The sequence below is a fragment of the Nansenia antarctica genome (genome assembly GCF_963989245.1).
Source record: "Nansenia antarctica genome assembly, chromosome: 3".
Lineage (NCBI taxonomy): Eukaryota > Metazoa > Chordata > Actinopteri > Argentiniformes > Microstomatidae > Nansenia > Nansenia antarctica.
In genome coordinates, this window is record NC_137688.1 from 43,645,644 (window position 1) to 43,669,531 (window position 23,888).

Here is a 23,888-nt window from a genome sequence, read left to right on the forward strand (position 1 = left end):
ACATGATACACAGGACTAGGCTGGAGTTAACTAGGTGATCCTCTAGTGAGACTAGTTCTGTTATCATCATCTGGCACCGACTAGGTGTTGAGAAAAGGTCTTCTTAGGATGCTATTTTCGTAAAAGTCACTTGGTCGGAAGGATATTGCATGTCAACCTGTTCAACTTGCTTTCCGGGCGGATGCAACTCAGACGTGGATAGTAGTATAATACAGGGAATATAATCATGAACTGAGTGAGATCTCACTAAACTAAACCACTTCTTTGCGCACCTCTATCTAGCAAACGTCCAGTATGGATTTCAGCCAATTGGTGACCTTGTGGATTGTATGCTTATGTCTCCTGGGGGAATGTCGGACAGAGAAACCAGGCCAATCCAACGCAGACCATCAACACATTGATAATGGGGTGTCAGGTAAGTAATCATTTAGAATCTAGCTTTTATCTTGATTCATATATGGACCTTATTCAGAATGTCGAGTCATTCAAAGCTTGATATGTCAGGTGATAAAAAAAATGTACTCATTGTAGACTTTTTTTTAGAGCACTTAAACCGCATGTACCAATTCTGTATTTAGAAATTGTGCCTGCTCTAAATGTAGCCATGCTGAGAATAGTCAGGGAATGCATTCTCTGTTAAGCTCTGTCCTCCATGAGCTCATGGCACACAGTCAAATAAGGGGGAGCAGTGCATCTTGGTACTAATGCATGTTTTTCTATGTGATCTAAATCGATTTGTTGAAGTGTTTCAGTTCTAGATTTGTAGTTTAACTTTATTCTATGGTCCAAATAATGTCTGTCTACTCTGTACACAAAAAAATGCCAACCCATTCCGTCATACTTTTTGTTAAAACTGAATAAGATACACCTGAATTAAGTGTGTAGATTGTAGTGGGCTTTGTGGACAATATCTTAAGTTGCGCACTATTTATTGTAATTTTTGGGAAATCAGTAGAATTGGAAAGAAAACAGAGAAAGGTATTGTTTGACGTCAGCCAGACTCTGAACTTGTATGGAAGTGCCTGCTGTAGGCCCATAGTTTTTGTAAGTACTGTATGGGAAGTTGGGAACACCCCAACTAGTCTCACTCAGTTTCCCTTTCTGGTGCTCTGGGTCATGCATCAACATCGCAGTTGTACAGCTGAGGGCAAAAGTTAAGTGCTTGCCAATTATTTTATGCAATGACTGTTTGTACAGGGTGCCTGTGATTGCACATGAACAATGTTGATGTTAAAGTTGTGGCATTTGTAATTTATCATGTGTTGCCAAGCTTCCTGTACTAGGGGCCTTTGAGAACAATAGTAACTTGAATAACAGTAGCTAAAGACCTGATGTTATTACCTTTAAACCACTTACAGTAATTGTACCTCAAAGTTAATGGCTTACAAGGCCTTTTGATTTGATTACCGGTACATGCTTTGAGTCCAGAATGGCTTTTGTTGTATTGGGAAGAGCCCACTAATGACACAACACATTGTCTGTCATAGTCAACAATAGTCATGGAAGATTGTTTTTTATGGTGAAATATTAAAGATGATGGACCTGCCAGACAGGCTCCTATCCACACACACACACACACACACACACACACACACACACACACACACACACACACACACACACACACACACACACACACACACACACATACAGAGTAGCTTACGTAACTTAACTCTCTTAAACAGGTAGACTAGTATGTAAATATGTAATCTCGAGCTCCAGGAAGTTTGCAAACCAAATGAGAGAGGGTGGGTGGGATGCGTGACAGAGCTGTAGGTAGGGAGCTTGATTCTTACTCAATATCTGGTGTTGGATAAATGAGCACCACATTGCTGGAATGTAGAGTGACTGGTATTTTCAAATGGCAAAATACAATGTGCAAGTAACTTTTCAACCACACCCTCTCTACATTACAGTAGCTACAGGGCCTAGGCCTTAGGTCTGATAGTTGTGCAGGGGTTTCTGAAATAAATAACAGGTTAACCTGGTATCTGAATTTCCCCTCGGGGATCAATACACTACACATCTATCTATTAGGGGTGTAATGGTTTACATATTCGTACCGAAAACAAATTCAACTTTACCCACTGCACACGCATAACTTTTTTGTGTATTGAAGTAATCTCAGCCAGTACACATGCGCACACATGCTACAGAGAGATTGTCAGGAGTAGTTTAGCAAAACTAGAGCTTGAAGTTCCTCCACCATCCCTTAAGTCTCCTGTTTGGGAAAGCTTCTCAGTTACCGTACCTACAATGACGATGGACAAAGACAGGTGGATCAGACTAAAGCTACCATTGTTCAACTGAGATCGGGTTGGCTGTACATTGAACTTGCACTCTTTGAGACGGCATCACATAACAGGTACAAGAAAAAAACAGTGAAGTGCAAACCCAACCCAGTATTTAAGTAGCCTCTCGCTAACAATTAAGACCAGGCCAAAGCAATAACAAACATAGCAGTGGACCGTACTCCGTTGTCGGGAACACAGGTAAACATTAAGTCGAGTCTCGGGCCTACGACATTGCAATGCTCAGATACCCATTTAATCCCTACTCACTTAGGCTAGATGGGGATGTTATGGGTCTGGCTCGTCAAACTGCCACTAAAGACTGTTTTAAGGTTTTACTATTTTTACATTTTAATTCAATGGAGCTGTAGTTATGGAAGAAGTAGGCTACTGTTTTTTCATCAGAAATGCTCCACCCCACTTTCTGCTGCAGTGCAGTGGCATAATGTGTCATATTCTGTGTGTATTAGAGAGGAGACAGATTTACAGTATAGCCCTGTCAGAGATAGTCAGCAAGTCGGAAGTTAACAGACAAAGACTACCCAACCTAAAAATAATTGAATGTAACAGCTTATTGTAGGCCTTTCCTCCTCTGGTAGAGTGCTCTGAATGAGTAGGTCTATTGTGGCTCTTTTTGATATTGTGGTATTGATTCCACATTGCCCACCTGTCACAGGCTCTGTGGCTGCAAGCCCATGAGCGGATATTTCTCTACAAGTTATATTTCTAGACTGTGTGACCAACCACGCTATGTGAAATTACAGTTTCCTGCAACTCTTCCATGCCTGCAAGGGTTTCTGACCAGGTTGTACTCCACCAGTCATGAGACATTAGCCTACCCTACAAACCTAGCCCAAGTGGATTTGTATTGGAGTGGGTGAGCAGAAAGTCAAGCCAAGAGTGTCACAGAATCAAAACAGGCATATCTGACCCTGATGTTCATAAATCGTGTTAATGGTAGAGCCTGCTATGTCTTATGCTGTGCTGACTCATGCCTACATTTCTCTGTTTGCCTTGCCTTGCGTAGAGGACTGTTGACCAAGCACTGCACACACTTACACACACACACACACACACACACACACACACACACACACACACACGCCGCATGCATGCACAAATACATGCAAATACGAGCAAACACATACACATACTGAAGCATAGCCCACACCAGAGCAAATTATGTCTCTTGTACTGCTTTCTTAGCTTTGAACTACGTCACTTTGTCTTAGTGAATTAGTAATTACTTTTCTGACTGACAGCAAATAGGCTTCGACCTTCTAATTTGATAGTGATTCTGTAATCTGTTAGGCTATTGATCATTGATGGTTGTGGAAAATATATTGGATTTTGTTTTGCGAGTCATGGGTTGTATTTCAAATTATCTTCATCTATCTATCTATCTTCAGGCTATATTCTTTTAACTGGAATTTCTCAACTTTAAAATGGACAAACTTGCTGAAATATGCACTACACCACCAATCTCAATAGTTTAGTCTGGACAGTTTAGTCTCTAATAGTCTGGACAGCATTTGTCACACCCTTGTCTCTAGAATGTCCAGAATGTGTGCCGCTCCGCAGTCCAAACTAGTTTTTCCTCAGTAGAAGCCCTGGCAGCCTTATGTGATCTACTGCAGAGGGTTTCTTCTAGTCCCTCTGGAGAGAAGAGGGGAGAGACTGCAGGCAACACCAACAGGCTCCACAGGTCCACCACCGTTTCATAACCATGACCAAACTGAGAGATATCCAGGGCATCTGATGTCATTTAGCTGAGGTCCATCCAATTATGTTGGATGTTACTGACGATGTTAGCCTATGTTAGCCTTCGTTTTTAACTATCACTATGCTCTTGTATCCTTAGTAGCTTGTTCTAGGCTTAAATTAGATAAATAATAGCCTAAGTTGTATTGCTAATCTCATTATCCAAGCCTTTGAAATTGACTGCTTAAAACTGTGCTCCTGCAGAGGTATAGGTCATACCTAGGTTATATAGGCCCTTCCTCAGCAAAACCTCAACTCAGTGAGTGAATGAACATGGGTGGGGTAGACTTTACTGTTCCCCCCTTTCCACTAACGCAAACCTAGTTCTAGTTCTGGGGTGGTGCTAGTGCTAGTGTCGGGTCGCAGTTGGCTCATCTTGAGAACCTTCTAAGAACCGGTTTGCTTTTCCTCAGGCCGGTGTGCTTTTAGAAAGCCACGTCATTATGTCACTGTAATGGTCTCTGCTTTCCCAGCAGTGCGCCAACTTCAAGCACAACAACAACAACAACAACATTTATGCATCTGTGCTGCTTAAGAAAGATAATTACATAGCACATTTTGATTATTATTAACACTGAACGTAAGATGTTAATGTTAGCCTTTGTTGTAAGCTAGCTCCCTAGTCGATATAGCTAGCTACCTAGTAGGGATGGACGGTTTTTCGGTTAAACCGAAAACCGGGGTTTATAAAAATAGAAACGGTTTTTTATCAAAACCGTCTGAAACCGTTTTTTTTTTTTTTTTTTGGAATAATAAAATAGAATAAGAATAAAACTGGAACATGTCACATGTTTGTCGTGTGTGAAAATAACAATGATATAGTCTGAATCTGCCGCGCAATGAGCGAGAGGTTTGGTCAGTTGTGAAGAATAACTGAGGATTAATATCTAATTGGGATTATATTTAAGGGTAACGAATCACTCTATGGGAAAGATAGTTGCCTTCAGTTATTGGTAGATAGGAAAGGTTTTTTACAATTACTCGCTTACATTTAATAAGATCATTTTCGCTGCTCTCTGTAAAGCGCATTGGGTCACTTTTGTGAGAAATGCGCTATAGAAATAAAATGTGATTTGATTTGATATCAATCAATCAATCAAACTTTATTTATGTTCTATAGCACAAATCATGCATTGAATGTAACTCCAAGTGCAGTATTTACTAAACCACAATATAATAAAACAAGAGCTATACGGATCAAGAGTGTTTGTGCACAGCGCCACTGTGTGTGAAGGCGCTACTGAAAGTGATGACAGAACGCATGTCTAAGAAGATACGCGGTCACTTAGTGACGCAAAGGTAGTTCTGTATTTATCTCTATCTGTATTAGTACATTTATTTTGAAAGCTCTATTTTGACAGCTCTACCATGGGCACTTTTATTTTGATGGGGCATTCTTTGTTGATTGACTTACGACAGTTCAGGACGAGTCAGTCTCGCGCATGTGGTTTTTATGAAAAGCTTTAAGTATGTTCACTGCATAATTCTAAGTCTAATATTTCAGTGATTATTGAGCAGTATTCAAATATTTAAATACATTGAGCAGCAGCTGAAACTTTGTCTAAGAACCAAGATATTGAGAAAGCAGTTCATTCAATGAAGACGCTGTTCCAAGAGATGATCTTCCGTGCAGGCGTGCACCATGGATCAGCGGAGCTGGTGTGTTAAGTGTTCATGTGTTTTCATGTATGGTGTAGCTTACAAAAGTCTGCCTTTCCACTTATATTTGTGAAACTAAGTAGCCTAAATGTGTTGCGACTGTGCTTACGGTGTTTTAATGGTGTTCAACATGAGTGTATTGTAGCAGTAGGGCTCAATTATTTGAAATTGGCGCTCTTTTAAAAAAAAAAAAATGTGCACTTTTTTTTTTTTTTTTTTTTTTTTTACTGTATTTTTCGGTTAACCGGAAAACCGCGGTTTTACTCTCTGACGGTTTTTCGGTTTCAATAATTGGAAACCGTCCATCCCTACTACCTAGCATCGACTACACTGGTATCAATCACATTGCAGTTAAACAAATAATAAATTAATGATACACTGATTTCTTGGTTGGATAATCCTGCCCCAGCCCCTGACCGAAGTGGTTCTTGGTTGTCGACCAGCCAAGTTTTGGTGCCACTCTGGAACCAGTTTTCCTGGCCAAGAGCTGTTTTTCTCGCTGTAAAAACGCGAACAACTGGTTCGAACCGGCACTCACCTGCCTCATGGTGTAGCTAGATTTTTGGCCTGCAAAGGTTGCAATTAATTTCTACTGGTAAGTGATAGCCTAGTGCTCAGTAATCAGATAGGGTACTCTCTGTGCCAACATAACAAACATGGGTTCAAATAGTATTTGAAATAATTTCAAATGCTTAGCTGTGCTGCCACAATCGAACCAATGGAATAGTCCCAAAAGGGGCAAATGCACCCATCTCTTCCCAGAAAGGCTAAGGCAAATGCTCAATGTATTTGAATATATTTCAAATACTTTTCAACTCAGGTTCGGTTAATGAACACAGGGTCTTGTCAGACACACATAGTAGATCTTCTGGAGTTTGCTTTAATTGGTTTCTCCAACAGTTGTTGGACACCATTGTTACAATAAACATCATCAGGGCTCTAGAATAATTCACTACGCAACAATGATTTTCTCCTGGTTTGTGACTTCCCCCACACTATGACTTGCTTCCCCACGCATGTAGCACTTAGATTGATGGCATAACAGCAACACCCGTGTCATTCTGAGTGTGGGTAGTGGTCAGTTACCTCCAAACCTCCTCACCCTTCTCAACTATCAGTACGTTTACTGCTGGACAGAGCCAGTCTATAAATAGGCTCTTGCTAGTTTTAAGTAGTGCTCTATCTATATTTAAACTCTCTTATACGTAGGCTAGTTGTTTTGGGTGTGGCTGTGAGCTCCAAAGCTCATCTGCCACAGTAGGAACTGAAACTGGGATGGCCTCAAGGTGTGTGTATATACAGTATATATATATATATATATATATATATATATGTATATGTTTTTTTCTTTTTTTCTTTTATTAGGCCTAAATTAAGCTTCTTCTTAGATGCTTTTCATGTGTTTGACCAGAACCAATGCCTTTTTCCCCCATTCTTATGATGGAAGATGGTTGAGAAATGCATTTCTTACTTCGTTCCCCCCAAAATATAGACTCTTAGCTTTCATTTGACAACCAATTGTTTGGATGAATTTCACATTTTGGGCCTCATGGGTCCTTTTACACAACTGCCCCTAGTCCTTAAGCCACTCCTTGATGATTCATACATTTAACCTCAGATTTACATTTCAATGCATCAATTGTTGTAAGAAGGGTTTCCTTTACTCAGTAGTGGCACGTCTATGCCTCTATGATCTATGATGCTCTCTTAATAAGACCTTGTCTTTTCTCCCTCAGAGCTCTGTCGCATCGACCATCCACTATGCCAGGACGAGAACGCTGCCCTTAGCTTCGAGGCTATCCGGAGTATCCACAAGCAGATGGACGATGATGCAAACGGCAATGTGGATGTGTCAGAGACAGACGGGGTGAGTACCTCCAGCTGCCCTACTATATACTGAGCAGAATACTTTAACTGTCAAAATACTTTAGCTGTGTTTGATTGGACTTGCCTGGTGCAATGGAGCCAAAAGAATAGTCCCGAAAGTGCAATCCCCGCCCACCTGGCTGGCACACCTGGCATGCTCAATCAAATGCTGAAAGTCTTTTTAAAAAGAAATGCCAAAAAAAGTTTCAGTTTCAAGTTTATTGTTACGTCACATTACACAAGTGTAAGAGAGTACAATTCTTAGGCTTCGGCCCCTGACATTGTAGCACAAGACAATAAAGCAATAGGCATAATTCAAGATCATAAAAAAAGTGCCAATAGTACAGGTCATAAGTGAAAAATTATTTACAATTAGCAGTATCTTGCAATTTTCAGACAATAAGGCACTAGGCATAATTCAATAAAAAGTGTCAATAGTACAGGACATAAGGGACAGTAGTAAAGTGACTGAGCTTATGGTAGTCCAGTATGTGCTTGTGGATGATAGTCAATTGTCTACAGTAGGATTGTTCAATGAGCCTGATCGCCTGGTGGAAGTAGGTGTGGTTAGTCTCTGAGTTTTGACCTTGAGGCTCGGTAGAAACTATGCCTTGTGGACGGCATCGGTTCGAACAGACTGGGGTTGTGGTTGACTGACTGTAAAAAATAGTATTTAACCCAGGTCCGATATTTTTGTTGTTGTTGTTGTGTTGAAGGGGACTCAGTGTATTATGCAGCACCTGTTTTGCCTCTCCCAGACACAGAGGAGGCCTGTAGGTATCAGTACTGTAATCCCATCTGCCAGGGAATCCTTCCCAACATGGCCATGGATAACGAGATTAGTTTATGGCTGCCCTTTAACAGCCTTTACTCGCTTTCGAAGTAAATGGAGGCTTTGTGCCTCTGCTGCAGCTCACGTCCTGAGCTCACTTTCGTTCACTTGAGAACTTTTCCCACTGGCTGGTTGTCAGACGGACCCCTCGTACTGTAATCAACTGTGATCTGAGGTGTTCATCACATGGGAATCATGTGACCATCACCCAAACCTCCTCTTCTTCATTGGCAGTATCTGGATTGCTTATGTCCCGTCCGCCTTCTAGGCAGCGTCCTGGGCCAGCGCTTTCTGAATAGTGTCCTGGGTTAGTCCTTTTAAAACTGTATCCTAGGCCTCTTCAGGGAGTGCATGGCAGCAGGCATTCGTGCAGACCAGGAGAGGTCAAGGCTCGTTTCAAACCCATGCTACATGACAATGCAATGAAAATAATCTAAAAGTGAGTGTACTAACAATCCTTTACCGTTCCAAAACCATGGCATTGGTTGGGGCGAGGGGGACACTACTCTCGGTCTCAGGGAGGCGACGTCACTGCACCATGCTAACTTGGCTAGCCACACTACGACAACAGCGCAATGCAGCCATGGTCAGTCTGGTGTGGCCTGGGCCTGGGGTTAGGTCTTGCAAGCAGTCTCTTCAATGCTGCTATCTACAGCTCCTTACGCAGGGGATGAGCAGTTTTGCAAGAGACACTACTGTGCGGGCAGGTGTCCCTGATACTGTGACTAAAGCGCAGAATGGTGGGGCACTGCTGAGTGCGAGCTCTGAGCCAACACTGAGGGAGGCTGAGAAGGACTGTGAGCTGAGCTCCCAAACAAAGGCAACATTGCAGGGGGGCTTTTTGGTTCCAAAATTATTATTATTATTTTGAAGGATTTGAAGCTGAGGTGATTGAAACATGGTGGTTAAAAGGACATCAGGCCCTTGAAGAAAACAGATTTCTACAGATGTAGGCTAGAACGAGATTTATCACCCGAGGGCTTCCAAGTTTCTCCTCTCAGACCTTCTGTTTACTACAGCGAAACCCTCCAACACTAAGCTGTCCTCCACCCATGTAGTATGAGCTGTTCTGTGTGGGGGCGTGTATGTGTCGTACAGAAGCCAAGGTTCTCTTCCTCACAGGAAGAGCAGCATGGGGGCTGAGCTGATATGGACATGGAGAGCGAACGTCAGCCAAGCCCTGTCAATGGTGTTGCTAGACAGAACTGGGCTGAGTCACTCAATGCTTTCTCTACAGTTACTTATAAGGCTATGTGTAATATAGTAGGGGCATGAGATTGAATGATTGACAGTGCCTTAGACCTTAAGAAGAGAACCAGAGAAGTATTTCCATTTATCACCAAATGATGTTCTAGGCTGAGTCTTGCAGGCTCTATTTAAACAGTCCCCATTGTAATGTGAAAGGAATAGTTCACCCACATTTCGAATTGAATACAAATTCAGGTTTTTATCTAATCTAGGTTCAGATTAAGTTCACACTTTACTTTAAATACCATCAGAAAATAGGCCTCTACAGTCATTAATTCATAGCATTAGCGTCGTTAAGGACAAAACAATGCCCCTCTTAGCATGGTGTAAGGACGACTCCTGTCGGTGCTTTTCACTGGCTCTCAGCCCAATAACCCTTCAGTAGAAAATGTGACGGTTAAACCATAATATAGTATAACAGTGCTAATCTGAGTCCGAAAATACATTCACCTGTTAAAACGATGTCTGGATCTTAATTGTCACAACAGCTTAGCCCAGTGTCCTTTGTTTTAAATGTATTCTCTTTTTTATTTTATTGTATAACGACCCTCTCATAAAGTGTGGTTTTCAGTGCGGATTTCCAGACTCAAACTAGAGCTGGGTGTGCACACTGCCCTGTCTCTACTAGTAGGCATGAATACCATGATAACAAGGCAAATTGGAGTGGACACAGTGGAGGAGAGCCAGTTTGTAGGGCTAGCTATGTTGTGTGACTCTGCAGGGGGTAGGCACAGGGCATGACTCTGTTACTCTCTGAGCAGGCAATGCAGAGCTCCCATTAACTTTCACTAATACAATACAGTAGGTTAGGGTTGGGTATAAGGTGTTCCCGGGTGTAGAAGGTATTTAAGCTGGTATACCGGCTTATTTCTGTCAAGCATCACAAGACATGATCAATAACTCTTGTCTGAGGGACAGGGGTGGAGGACGTCACATACAGTACATACCCAGACTTTTGGGCTGGTAACGGTGGCCAGAGAGAGAAACAACTCACCATATATCTGCTAAAAGTTTGAGTCATGTTGAAAGTCGTCTGAAGGTTATTACCATATACCGGGATATTTCGGAGGGTAGGTATACCAGTTTGAGCATTCTAATGCCGGTCCAAGCCTACAATATGTAGGCCTACTTGGAGGCTATGTTCCAGGGTTCGTACTGTAGATCTCTATCTAGATTGACAGCAAGGTGGTGCAGCAGCTAGCCACATGATCCGTATGCCTGATGTGATTGACGGCCCTCTTCCTTCCCCCTTTATGACGCCCTGCGGACCTGCAGTTCCTGAGAGAGGACCTCAACTACCACGACCCCAAGGCCAAGCACAACAGTTTCCATGGTGATGACCAGTTCATCAGCGTTGAGGACCTTTGGAATGCGTGGAAGGGATCTGAAGGTACTACTTTTCTTTCCTGCCTCAGAGTGCTAGATGGTATGGTAGGGCTCTGAAGGGGTAGTCTCTGCCTCTTGACTGCACTGTATCTAGGACTCGCAGCGTGAGTCAGCCCCCAGGCACACTGCTCTATGCATCTGTTTCCGATAATCTCAGTAGCCGACGATGGATTTCATTTTGTACTCTGTGTTATCCTCCGAGTACCTCTGTCTGTCTCCCTCCTCGCCTTGATGTCTCAACATTCACTGATTACCATGTTTTATTTCATTTTTAACATCAGTACTACAGCTCTGATGGTTGCTTGTACCCTCAATCCTCCTACGAGTGCTTCGTGCCCGCATAGATGATTTTGACTTTTTGGCAATTTATATTTGGTTTTCAATCACCAATAGCTTGGAGGTTACCAGGTGACTCAGGCCAGAGAGGTTAGATTCTGCTTCTCAAACATTGACTGAGCAGAGCACTCGGACTTATCAGCTGGTATGTCAGCATTGTCAACAGTGCAGAGTAGACCACTTAGCAGCACACGCCTCCTGGCTGAGGAGCATCAGTGGATCTGTCAACACCACCAACAGTGACACACACACACACACACACACACACACACTTCACCTCCTTCTCCCTCTCTTTGTCCTGCTTGCCACCGCACTCTCTATCCCTAATGTCTCCTTATCATACAGCACTCATGGCTTTTCCCAACTTCCCCATGTCCCACTCTCCCATACCCCTCTCTCCTCTCTCCCCTACCCACATCTCTCCCTCTCTCTCCCCTACCCACATCTCTCCCTCTCTCTCCCCTACCCACATCTCTCCCTCTCTTTCCTCTACCACTCATCTCTCTCTCCTCTTTCCCCCACCCCCCCATTCATACAATTTTCTCCGCTTCCCCTACTCCCCCATCTCTCACTCTCTCTCCTCTTTCCCCTTACCCCTCTTTCCCCTTACCCCATCTCTCCCTCCATCTCCTCTTCCCCTATCATCAGTGTTTCCTCTATATGCATTTATTGGTTCGCGGGCCGCCACGAATGAATTTGCTCCGCCACCAAATGATTCAGACAGTCCACTTTGATTCAGGCTGCGCAGAAAGGCAGCGAGTTATTATCACCGGAGAACTGAAAAAAAAGCATGTGTCCCTGAACGCTCCGCCAATCACTGTGAGTAAACTGACTCTGAGAATGTCCTCACGTCACATTTTACCGTAATACCCTATATGTTGGTTGAAGTGCAACATCTCAGCTTTCAGGGACAGTTGGATTTTTTTCGATAGCACAAACCGTTTAGAAATTACGGTAATTACAATGTCGGGTGCGGATTTGTGCAGGTGGCGGTACATTCGGCGCAGAAGTGGTATCTATACCAGATAAATAATAACCATTTGCTTACGTAATTTTTCGTTTGTTTACATAGTCTGAAACTACAGATGGTAAGCTTTCAAATGATGCGTCATACATTGACATCGGAAAAAAATATAAGACGACACGAGTATTTGAATGTTTGTTTGTATCAGTGTTTTGCTCAAGAATGGTGACTGCTAAACGCTACGTTTCGTTCTAAAACGAAAGTATTGTAACGTCCCCACTTGGACAGTGGTTGAAATAATGACAGATAGCTTCTCTCATGTAATCTGTGCGTTTAATTGTAAACTATCTCATACACAACTTTCTTAGTTCACCCGTGACCGGAGCTCTCTCTCCCAACGGTCTCAATAACACACACAGCACCCGCCCCCCCCCGTGACCTCCACCAATCACAGGGGTGCATTTGGCACACAACACAGTAACAGTGCGAACATGAACATGAACTCAAGCATTAATGAACAGGGTTGTTCTATCTAATTTATTATGTTTGTGTTATGCTAATAAATGTAGATCCACACAGGTATACAAACTGAGCTCCGTTTACTGTCAAGTGACATTCATTCTGACAACACACACACCGTCGTAAAGCTCTACGGACGTACAGAACGTGACGTCGTAAAGTGCAACAAAGTGCTGCAATGACATACTGTCGTACATAACAATATTGGTATTTGATCACCTTCTATATAAAATCACCTGCTCGGCTTTAATGACTTAACCACTATTTAAGAAATTATATTTGTTTTCGCGTGCACGCGAAAAATAAATCGCGCGCGCGAATGTGACAAATCCTGGAGGAAACACTGATCATCCATCATTCTCTTTCTCTCCTCTTTCCCCTACCCCTCCATATCTCTCTCTTACCCCCTATCCTCCATCTCTCCCTCTCTAATCTTTCCCCAACCCCCCCATCTCTCCCTTTCTCTCCTCTTCCCCCCTCTTCCCCATCCTCCATCTCTCCCTCTCTCCTCTCTAGCCCCCCCCCGCACACACACACAAACCCCCACCCACCCCCTATCTCTCCTCACTAGTGGTTGTGTCTGATTCAGCCTGCATTGCAGCTCCTCATCAGGCAGGGCTCAGAGGAGGTGGAGAGCCAGGAATCTGGGTCTCTGCTGCTCTCGGCTCAGGCCAGCAGCATGCAGCATATTAACACAGGCGGCCCACTCGGTTGACTCCCTGCCAGGGGGCCGTCTGTAGCCCATCTCCCTTACACTGTTTTGATTTGTCAGCCAGCGTACGTACACACGCTTAAACGTCTGTTATGACAGAGGATACTTTCTTAAGTGTATTTGGATACACACACACACACACACACACACACACACACACACACACAGACACATACACTAAAAATATATTGAGGAGAATCCCATATGTCTGTATGTGTCATTAGCACACAAGCTGTGGTGGAGATGAACTTATCTGTGTATATAGAACATGAAGTGCCTATAGAACAGGAAGTGCTAACTATGTCAACGCAACGCCACACAATCTACAGCTAACTCCATGCCCTCGTTTGTGAGGAGCTTGAGTTAGGACTACAGCAAAAACTTGACAGGGGGCGGAGACTTTGCAGACAACTTACTTACTTAACTCGGTCTGACTTTCTTTGATCCCAGAATCTCAACCAAGGGTTTTAGAGATTTAGTTAGCCGATGTCTCCGGTGTTCACAATTGTTTTGGGTGTTCCTACCTTTTCTTTTATTCCCACTTCCCTGATTGAGAACCAATGAATGATAAGGGATTTGATGCTGTGTTCCTGTGTATTTGACAGTGTACAACTGGACAGTGGACGAGGTGGTGGAGTGGCTCATCACCTATGTGGAACTGCCTCAGTATGTCGACGCTTTCCGTAAGATGCACTTCAACGGCAGTGCCATGCCTAGGTATGTCACCGTATGGCCCTACAATCTTTGGAGAAAAGGGTCTACAGTACATAGAACCAAAAAAGGGTTCTTTGGTTGTCTCTGTAGGGGAATCCTTTGAAGAACACTTTTTTGGTGCCATGTACTATAACAATTCTCACTGTTCCACAACAGTGACAACCAGATAACCTTTTTCTTTCTAGGGGTCTACTCGTTCTAATCACCATGTTGCTGTTTTTCTGTTCTCTCAGGCTGGCGCTGAAGAACGCCACTCTGACAGTGTCGGTTCTGAAGATTCTGGACCGCAGCCATGTCCAGAAGTTACACCTCAAAGCCCTGGACACAGTCTTGTTCGGAGCTCCACTAAGTAAGCACAGCTTCTTTTATTTTTTTATTTTTTTCTCAATCACCATAATTTTCCTGTGAAGTATTTCCGCCGTAGTCTAGTGTGTTTTGATTGGAATAACAATAAGAGCGGAAAGAACTACAGTGTCAGCTCGGTAACATTACTGGATTCTGTTAGACTAAATCCCTGGGTATTTTTTCTGCTCTGAATTTTCTAGGAGTCTATACTAGAGGAGGCTGCAGTTCACAATTGTTGCGATTCAAATCCATTTCAGTTCAGCTGCAATGCACTTGCTAAACAACAAAAGCGTCCACTATGCTGTCCCAGAGCAAAAGTGAACAAACGCTCATTCTTTGCTGCTGTGTGTCCTGCCAAAAAAAAACAGGGCCGGGGCCTTCAAATGCATTCTCCCTTCCCTCCCTCCTTTTCCTTGAAGGAAATCAATGACCTGAGATGAGGTGATTGGTGAAAGCGAGCAGCGTTAGACTTGCTTTGATGATTTTTCAATCATGTTCGATCAGCGATGGCTCCAAGGATGGGGAGGAGGGAGTAGGGGGAAGGATTGGATTTCACAACTATTTGAACAAAGCCCTGCTGTTCCACCCTGATTAGAGAGGTATGGAGGAAGTGAAGAACTGTAGGTGAGACTGAGCTGATCTGTATTCTAGGCACACGTCTCTGGCGCACTGAGACAAATAAACCCCCCCCCCATCTCCTCTTCCCCTTCCCCCTCCACCTCCTCCATCACCATCTCTCTGTTGCAGCTCCAGAATGCTGGTTTTCAGTATGTTACCCAGTATGACGGGGGTGTGTCCGGCAGTCAGTCAGTCAGTCGTGCATGCAGGCACAACAGGGATGCCATGGAGAAACTGGAGAGGTTCACCAATTACCACAGCCAGTTACGCTGCTACCTTGACTTGATTCATGTTCTAACATGCCGCTGTCAATGTTAGCCTCCTCCCGCCTAGTTCCGTGTATTTCTGGCCCAGATTTCCTGTTCTGTGCTATGTATTTCCTGCTTAACCAGGGTTGATGGGAATGACTGAACATGACTACTTAGAACCGGCAGTGTTCTGTTATCTGTTATGACAAGCTGCCCTCTTAGCACAGTGGAGGCCTACCTCCTTGCTTTTACATGGAAATATATGACACTGCAGTCTGTACTTCGCAACAGGAGAATCTTAGCTAATTCTCAACAGAATCTGTGATCGGGTATTATGTAACCATGCAAGAATATTAATGTGCCCGCAGGCTGTCTCATTCCTTGATGTTCTCTGTGCTCTCCATACTGGAGAAGGGAGAGGGCTAGATGTGGGTAAGAGGCAGGGGATACAAGTGCATTTGGATGAGCAGAGATGAAAGTCAAGAAGTATAAACACCATTAGGGGGAAGGGTAGAAGAAAAATTGGGGCATGAGTTTTTGCTGAGGGTAGTGGATGTGGGGGGGATACTAGTGGTCTGTCTCTGGCATGTGTCATTGTCTTTGTCATTGTCATTGTGTGTGTGTGTGTGTGTGTCATTGTCTTTGTCATTGTGTGTGTGTGTGTGTGTGTGTGTGTGTGTGTGTGTGTGTGTGTGTGTGTGTGTGTGTGTGTGTGTGTGTGTGTGTGTGTGTGTGTGTGTGTGTGTGGTGAAGAGGTCCATCTGGAGGAAGAGAGGGGAGGCGGTCTGGACATGACAGCTGCGCTGAGGAAGCCAGAGAGGCCCTGCTGATAGTCATAAGAGCTGGCTGTGTACAGCAGCATCATTTTAAGACACCCATCACAATGGCCTCATTGCGTTTAGGAATGGGTGCCTTTTTTAATGGATAACACATTTGCCAAAGTGGATTCATTTAACTGCCCTGTTTATGACTCATTTTGCATAAAACTGTGTGTGAGTGAGTGTTCACCTGATGCATAACAGAGAGGTCACGTTTGTGCCAAGTCATTCCCAGTCTTAATGGTTTAACATGTCACTTTGGACTTGTCCAACATTCCTCCAACTTGGTGATGCAGTGTTGTAAGAGAGAGAAAAAGCTGTCTGTCTGTGTGTGTCTGTCTGTGTGTGTGTCTGTCTGTGTGTGTCTGTCTGTGTGTGCGTGTAAGCGCAAGTGTGTCGATGTTGCCTTGTGTTGTACTGGTAATTCAACTTTTATCGGGAGAAATGGATAATTAAATTATGTTGTTTTATGACCCAAGGCTCATGTATTCCTCTGCAGTGTCTGTCTGCCACGGAAGTTGTGTGGGTTTCTAACGCAGACCTGAGTCGAATTGAGCATTAAGACTAAATAAAATGCCATGAATTAATGCAAGTAGGAGCTGTAGTGTTTCTGGGGGAGAGAATAGATGATTGGCATATGATGTACGCTCCATTAGTAAACATGAACCCAGCAGTGGTGTAAAAAGTAGGCTACCAGAAAGTCATATTTAAGTGAAAGTATATTGTACTGTAAATACCTTGAAAAAACATTACCCAAGTAAAAGTGAAAGTCATCCATTCAAATGTTACTAGTAAAAGTCAAAAAGTGTCTGGTTTTAATTCTAAGTAAGTTTATTAAAAATGCAAAGCAGACAGACATTTATTTCCTTATTTTTGTTGTTGTTGTTTGTGAAAAGTTGTTGTTTGTCAAAGTGCTCAAATGGGAAGGAAAATGATCTTCTCCTGTCCTGGATAGTAGACTATTTTTCTATCATGTCTCTATAGTGTCTCTAAATGTCTATTCTACTTATACGTCACTTTGCACCACTGAGACCCAGTTATCTCTACTACACTGGTCTGAAGGGTGGAGAGGAGACTGTCTAGAGACCCACAGCTGCTCTAGGCCCTAGACAGAGTTCCAGGGTTTTATAGCAAAGCTAGCCCCCCTTCGTCTTACGGCTTTACTAGGCTGTGGCTTCAGCATGGTCTAATCATAACCGTTCATCACTATCAGTCCATGTGCCGTTGCCGGTGATGGACAGCCTGTGTTTGTACTGGCATGTGGACAAGGCTACGGTACAAGAGTGCATACAGAGAGAGCTCTTGACTGATGACTATGGACAAAACACTACAGGCCTAATGCTTATTACCCTACATTGGAGACATGAAAGGAGGGCCCCATGTCAGGGGAAGTTGTTTGTCTGCGAGGGGAACAGGCAGGAGCGAGGAAGGTCTTTGTTCCATGTAAATAACAGCTAACAGGGATTAGTGTGTAAGGCGTGTTTGTGAGTTGGCATGCCCTCTATGTATACAGAGATGCCAGTCCCAGGCATGGGACGGCTGGGACTGCCTTCTTTCTTCTTCTCCCTCCTGGATGTGAGGGCTGTGTGTGCCCAGGTCTTAGCTGGCTTTCTTTGCAGATCCTGCAACCTCACAGACCTTATAGAGGTCTTAAAGAGGTCCCTTAAAGACCAGGCATTGCGGTTCTCTCCATGCTTGCAGGATGGTGGAATTGAATGCTGTGTCCCATTTCTCCACTCTTTCTCTGAGGGAGAAGGATTGGTCTAAGCATGGGCACCTATACCAATCCCTTCCCATTTAAACCCATGTAGGAAAGAGCACAAGTGCATACTTCAGGACAGCCACAAGGCCTTGTGGCTAATTTTATATCGAGGCTTAGTTGCTTGCTGAAGAACATTATTAGGACGTCCCCCCCCCTCACTCCCCTAGCTTCTCATAGTGCAGGCAGGAAAGGAGATCTGTGATTTGATCTGTCACCCCTTATGTAAATGTCACAACTCCCATGTCCCCATGTTCTCTACGTGTTGGATCATTAGCATCAGTTACCAGACTGAAATAGATGGTGTTAATCTGGCTTTATCTTGGTCTTGGCTTGGTCAACACACCTCACCATTTCATCAAGCCCCCCTATTGGAAGGACCAACAAAAGGCCTCCTGGTTGGTTACAATACACCCTGTGTCATGCACCGTCATGTCAAGTGTTGGGTGAGTTGCTGAAAATGGCCATAAATCGTAACGAAGGGCCAATCTCAATACAGGCCTATTAGTTGGGGGGCCTTAGGGATATGTTTCTGCAAAATCACCAAATTTGGCCCATTTGTAGCTCAGAGTATGCTCTAATGATTTAGCCAGGGCCAACGACCACCGGGGTCGCCATGGCGGCCATTTGTGGCCGCCCTCTGAAAAAGGTTTCGGCTATAACTTTTGAACCAAATGAACTAGAAATGCAAGCCTGGTGTCTTATGTTTTTTGACTATTAGAAACACATTAGAATGCTTATATTCATGATTGGGTGTGTCTGGCCCCCTAATTTGCATAATGCCGTTTTTTTGTTTTGTTTGGCTTTTGGGTCAGGTCGATAACGTATTGCGTCGGTCTTGCAGGTGTGATGGGTGCCGCCAAATGCATTGTACTTCTGACATTGACATTCTCGGTTGCAGGTTGGCATCTTCTGTATTAGCTGCACAGGGTTTGAGGAACTCTGGACCATGGAGGACGATATCATTGAACACTCGTAAGGGTTCAGCAACAGATGTTGTGAGACAGTTGGACAGGAAGGAGAGGTCAAATGTGTGGCCTCGTTGTAAGCAGTACTTGTAAAACCAAGGCAGCCCTCATCAACAGAATTGCCTCATCCTGAGCCAATTGTTCCTCTTAGCCACTTGTTCCTTGTTTGCGATGTAGGTTTCCCTCCCCTTCTGGTGTTCACTTTATTCAGGCAGATAGCTGAGGAGATGTTGCTTGAATGTTGTTGTGTGGGGTTCATTATCAGACACAAACACCTGCGTTCTTTCATAAGGTTCCTGTAGAGTTGCCGTAATAGGAGATTGTGAAGGAGGATCTGAATCCTCAACCAGAGCAACAATTTGTGCAATAGTTAGATGGTCAAAGGTTGTCCCCCACTCACTGGTAGATGCTTCCCCTTCTGACACCCTGGCCTGGCAGTGTCATGAGATGCTTGCCGTTTTGCTGCATATCGCAACATGAGATAACATTTGGCATGTAGTACACACCTGCTGCGTGCACATACATTATATCTCAAAAGTGAGTACACCCTTTAGATTTTTGCAAATATTCTGTTATATCCTTTCAGGGGATAACATTATCCTACTGAAACTTTGATATAACTTAAAGTAGTCAGTGTGCTGCTTGAATAACAGTATAGATTTATTGTCCTTTGAAAATTACTCAGTACACAGCTGTTAATGTCTAAACAGCTGGCAACAAAAGTGAGTACACCCCATAGTGAACATGTCCTAATTGTAAGATCAGCATCTCATTGGCAGAGCCAGCATAGGTCCCAATTAATGGTGCCACTACTAGAGGTAGAGGTAGAGGCCATATTGTGATGACATAATACATGACTTACGTGAGATTGAGGAAATTGTAGCCTACATGTTGTCGTTGCAGGAAATAGTCTTTGTAGACAGAAGTAAAACAAGACAATACCTTATTTTCAGCATGTCTCCTATCAATTGAAATGATAAGAATGCATATATATGACAATGGGCTGTGTTCGTGTAAACAGAAGAAGGCATCAGTCATTGTTATCTTGATAGCTAGCTACTGTAGAATATTACAGGCTGGCTCCACTACCAGCGTTGCGTCACCTCACCATCGGCGTTGCATTAACTTGACGTTGTACCTGCTCCACCGTCATTTGTCGCATATAAAAATATAGATTTTTCCACCTCAAGTATCAGCCGTTCGTCATCCATTTCTGCAACAAGCTTCAAGCACCTGTGGTGATTCACAATTCGCAATAGCTGCGACCAGGCACAAGCTATAGAGTAGTTGGCTACATGCATTTTCAATCTGGTATCTTCTCTATTAGTGGATTAACCGCTGTGGTGATTTAACTGATGATAAAAAGACATCAAGTAGACTACAAACAGAGCAAAACAAGAAAACAACACTAGAAAACAACCAATATACTATTATAACCAACAACCAATATACAATTGTAAATATACGTTTGCGTTCGCCATCAGAAATCAAACTTTGCAGAATTTTTACTTTGGATGCAGCCATCGGCCGCAATGCAACGAGGCCGCAACGGAGCATATTTCATTGATTACAAAAGAAACGTTCCCTGGCTGACAGCAATTCCGGACGCAACGCAGACGCAACGCTCGATGGCCATAGTGGAGCCTGGGCGTTAGCTAGCCAGCTAACTAGCTAGCTAATGTTGTGAGGTGCAGAGAGCGGGATCCTGGAATATTATGAAAATTACTGATGATGAATTATAACTTAGGAAGAAAATAGTAGTTGTACACGTTACTGTCCATCTTTATGACTTGCACACAAGCATGAAGTCACACTACTGTAAACAGCTTTTTAAAATTCAAATTCAAATTGTAACTGTCATCATATTGATCTGGCCGCCATGGTGACCCCAGTGGTCGCTGGCTCGGGCGCCCTGGCTAAATCATTAGAGCATACTCTGAGCTACATCTGGGCCAAATTCGGTGCTTTTGCACAAATTTGCACGAACATAGCCCTAAGGCCCCCAACTATATTAGAACCCTTTCTTAAACATAGCCTCACTGCTCTTCCTCTGTCTCCCAGTGAACAGGCACAACCACCTTAAGGACTTCATGCTGGTGGTGTCCATCGTCATCGGCATGGGCGGCTGCTGGTTTGCCTTCATCCAGAACCGCTACTCCAAGGACCACATGAAGAAGATGATGAAGGACCTGGAGGGCCTGCAGAGGGCTGAACAGAGTCTGCATGACCTGCAGCAGAAGTTAGTGTCTTTCTCAACACCCACCACACCATTAGCCTAAGTCTTAGGAGCCCATGTCCGCTAGTGTGTTAAAGATGAGCTTGAATGCTGATACTGTAGCATCGCAAATTCTAGGCTAGATTACTATTAGCCGTACCACTTCATAGTTTGGTTGTACACATTAAGCGTTGGCCTAACCCTGAATTAAGACAATATAGCTAATTTACTCACTCATCAATTTTGATAGATATGTTTTGCTTTGTAGCATAGGCATACTGTGTAATCTGATCTTTTGGACACCAGTGACTGAGAAACTGGAAGTGTAAGCTGGGGTGAGAATCCTTCAGGACTGTGATTGGAAGGTTGGACTTCTCATGAATCATGATTTTTTTGTAGCCTACTTGTTTCATAGGTACAAGTCTTGCAAATATTGTTTCTCGATCACAGTAAGGCTCTTGTCTTTGATAACTTGTTGAATTCAAGTCTTAACAAAGGCAGACTCAGTGATATGTTATATGTATACTTAAGAGATGTTTTAACACCCAAAGAAGATGTTTCACTCATTCATGATTTTGTCAGTACACAAGCTCAATGGTACTAGCATGACAATTCCCTGTGATAGCCATGTGACAAGACGGATGGTGAGTGAATTGTCTTGCTTCACTCTGGTTTTCTCTGTCAGCAGTGGCCCAGTTGTGTCGTACGTTCACATTGGTCTTGTTCTGGGTTTATGCAGAGGACTTTCAGCACTGGCAGTAACGTAGCTACACAATGTGAATTTTTTATTATTAATTAATAGCCCATGAAATATTTCGTTTTTTTTAAAGAAATATGGACATTTCAATCTTTTTTTACATTTTCTTTCAAAAAATATCTATTTCCTATTCCGGAATTTATTTATTTTGAGCCATTCCTTGTTTGGATTTACTAGAACGTTTTGGGTCATTGTTATGTTGCATGGTCCACATCCGCTTCAGCTTCAATTTCTGGACAGATGGGCTCACATTTTCTAGTTATCTAGTTACTAATTTATTAAGGGCAAACATCTTTGCAAACATCAAAGCAAAGCTGAAATTAAAGAAAATACTAATACTTGCAAATGTTTGTAAAATTGAGACAGAAATGGCCTGTTCTTCAAGCTTAAAGGTAAAAAACCAAAACATTATACATCTTTTCTTTATTAGATCAACTTGGTACTGTTTGGATATTTGTTTTATTTCATATACGTAACTGGATGCAGGTTGCAATCGTCTGCATTTACCCTGCATTACATCACTGACTAAGGAAGTTGTTTTTATTATTTGTTTTATAATTGTGTGTTGACTAGTTATCATAGCAATCAGTTTATTGACTCTTTAAACCAGGTGTTAGGCCAACAAACTTTAGCCAAGAGCAGGTGCTCATAGGCCACGTACATACTACCAACGTTTGGCTATTAAGTTATTAACAGTATATTAATACTATAATGTATATAATATTAACAGTAGTCACTCCCATTATTATGCTTTACGTTATACACACACATTAGGGGGAAGGAAACGCTGCTTTATGTACTTTGTCACTGCAATGCAAGTGGCTTTAGATAAAAGTGTCAGCTAAATGGCATGTATTATATTCATGATGGATGAGGTTCCTCATTCCTATAATAATGGATCATGGTTCCTCATTCACACTGCATTCTAGAGATTCCTGTAGTTGTTTTAATAGACAAAGATCCCAGCCCATCCTCACGGTTTACATGTAATCTGTCTGGAACAACAGCAAAGTTGTGAAGTGAGTTTGCATGTCATCAACCACTCATTCACACTAGGCTAAAGGCAGATGCGTCTTCAGATTGATTTGCAAAAACCATGAAACCTGTGATGACTCCAGTGCTGTTTCAGAGGCGAATAGGTAGATGCTGTTTGTTTTCTCTCATCGGGTTGAAGTCAAATTTCTCCATCCAGCTCTGCCTCGCGCAGCCTTCTAGGCTGTCTGCACACCATGGTGAACGTGCCTTTCACCTCCCTCACAGCTGTGTGTGCGTGCATGTGCTTGCGTGCGCCTGTGTGCATATGTTTCCGCCTGTTGGTGAGTGGCACAGCAGGGCATCGGAAAATGTCTCGCAGCACGAGCCCAGTGTATTCTGCTGTTAAAGGCACAATTCCATGGGGACAAGCCATGAGAGTCAAACTCCTGTGCAGGCTGTGTGCCATTGTGGCCTTGTTTTTACTGCACTTATTACTGCTCAATACATCTGTGCTTTCTGATGTCATCTTGAATAGGTGGTTTTTCTTTCACTTCCTCCCGCCCATCTATGGCTCAATACTGACTTGCTATACACACGCTATACGTACCGTCTTCGCCAACTCATTTGCTAACCTGACTCATACATGTAGGCTATCCTGTTCCTCACCAACTCATTTGCTATCTTGATATAGGCTATAGGAATATGTTTCCACTCTCCCATTTCGGCCATCAGAGACGTCAGTCATTCGATGGGGTGTTGCTACCTGGAGGTCAATGATTTTGAATGGGCAGCTTATGCATTCCATTGCCTTGGTAGCTGAGAAAGCTTACCGGGGCCCGGGGTTTACTGACGGTGTCCATTCCTGAGAGCAGCCGTGGAACAGGTTCCTGTTATGAC

General features: G+C 43.3%; 1 protein-coding gene across 2 annotated transcripts in view; it reads left to right on the top strand.

Annotated features, from left to right (window-relative positions):
* stim1a (stromal interaction molecule 1a) overlaps window positions 1-23,888 on the top strand; it is a 37,886-nt gene that overhangs the window by 1,229 nt on the left and 12,769 nt on the right. For both annotated transcript variants that reach the window (XM_080525396.1, XM_080525397.1), the window contains exons 2-7: window positions 283-415; window positions 7,448-7,578; window positions 10,933-11,047; window positions 14,180-14,291; window positions 14,522-14,637; window positions 21,106-21,283. In XM_080525396.1, coding sequence (XP_080381522.1) covers window positions 295-415; window positions 7,448-7,578; window positions 10,933-11,047; window positions 14,180-14,291; window positions 14,522-14,637; window positions 21,106-21,283 — 773 coding nt within the window. In that variant the 5' untranslated portion in view covers window positions 283-294. The remainder of the gene's footprint in view (window positions 1-282; window positions 416-7,447; window positions 7,579-10,932; window positions 11,048-14,179; window positions 14,292-14,521; window positions 14,638-21,105; window positions 21,284-23,888) is intronic.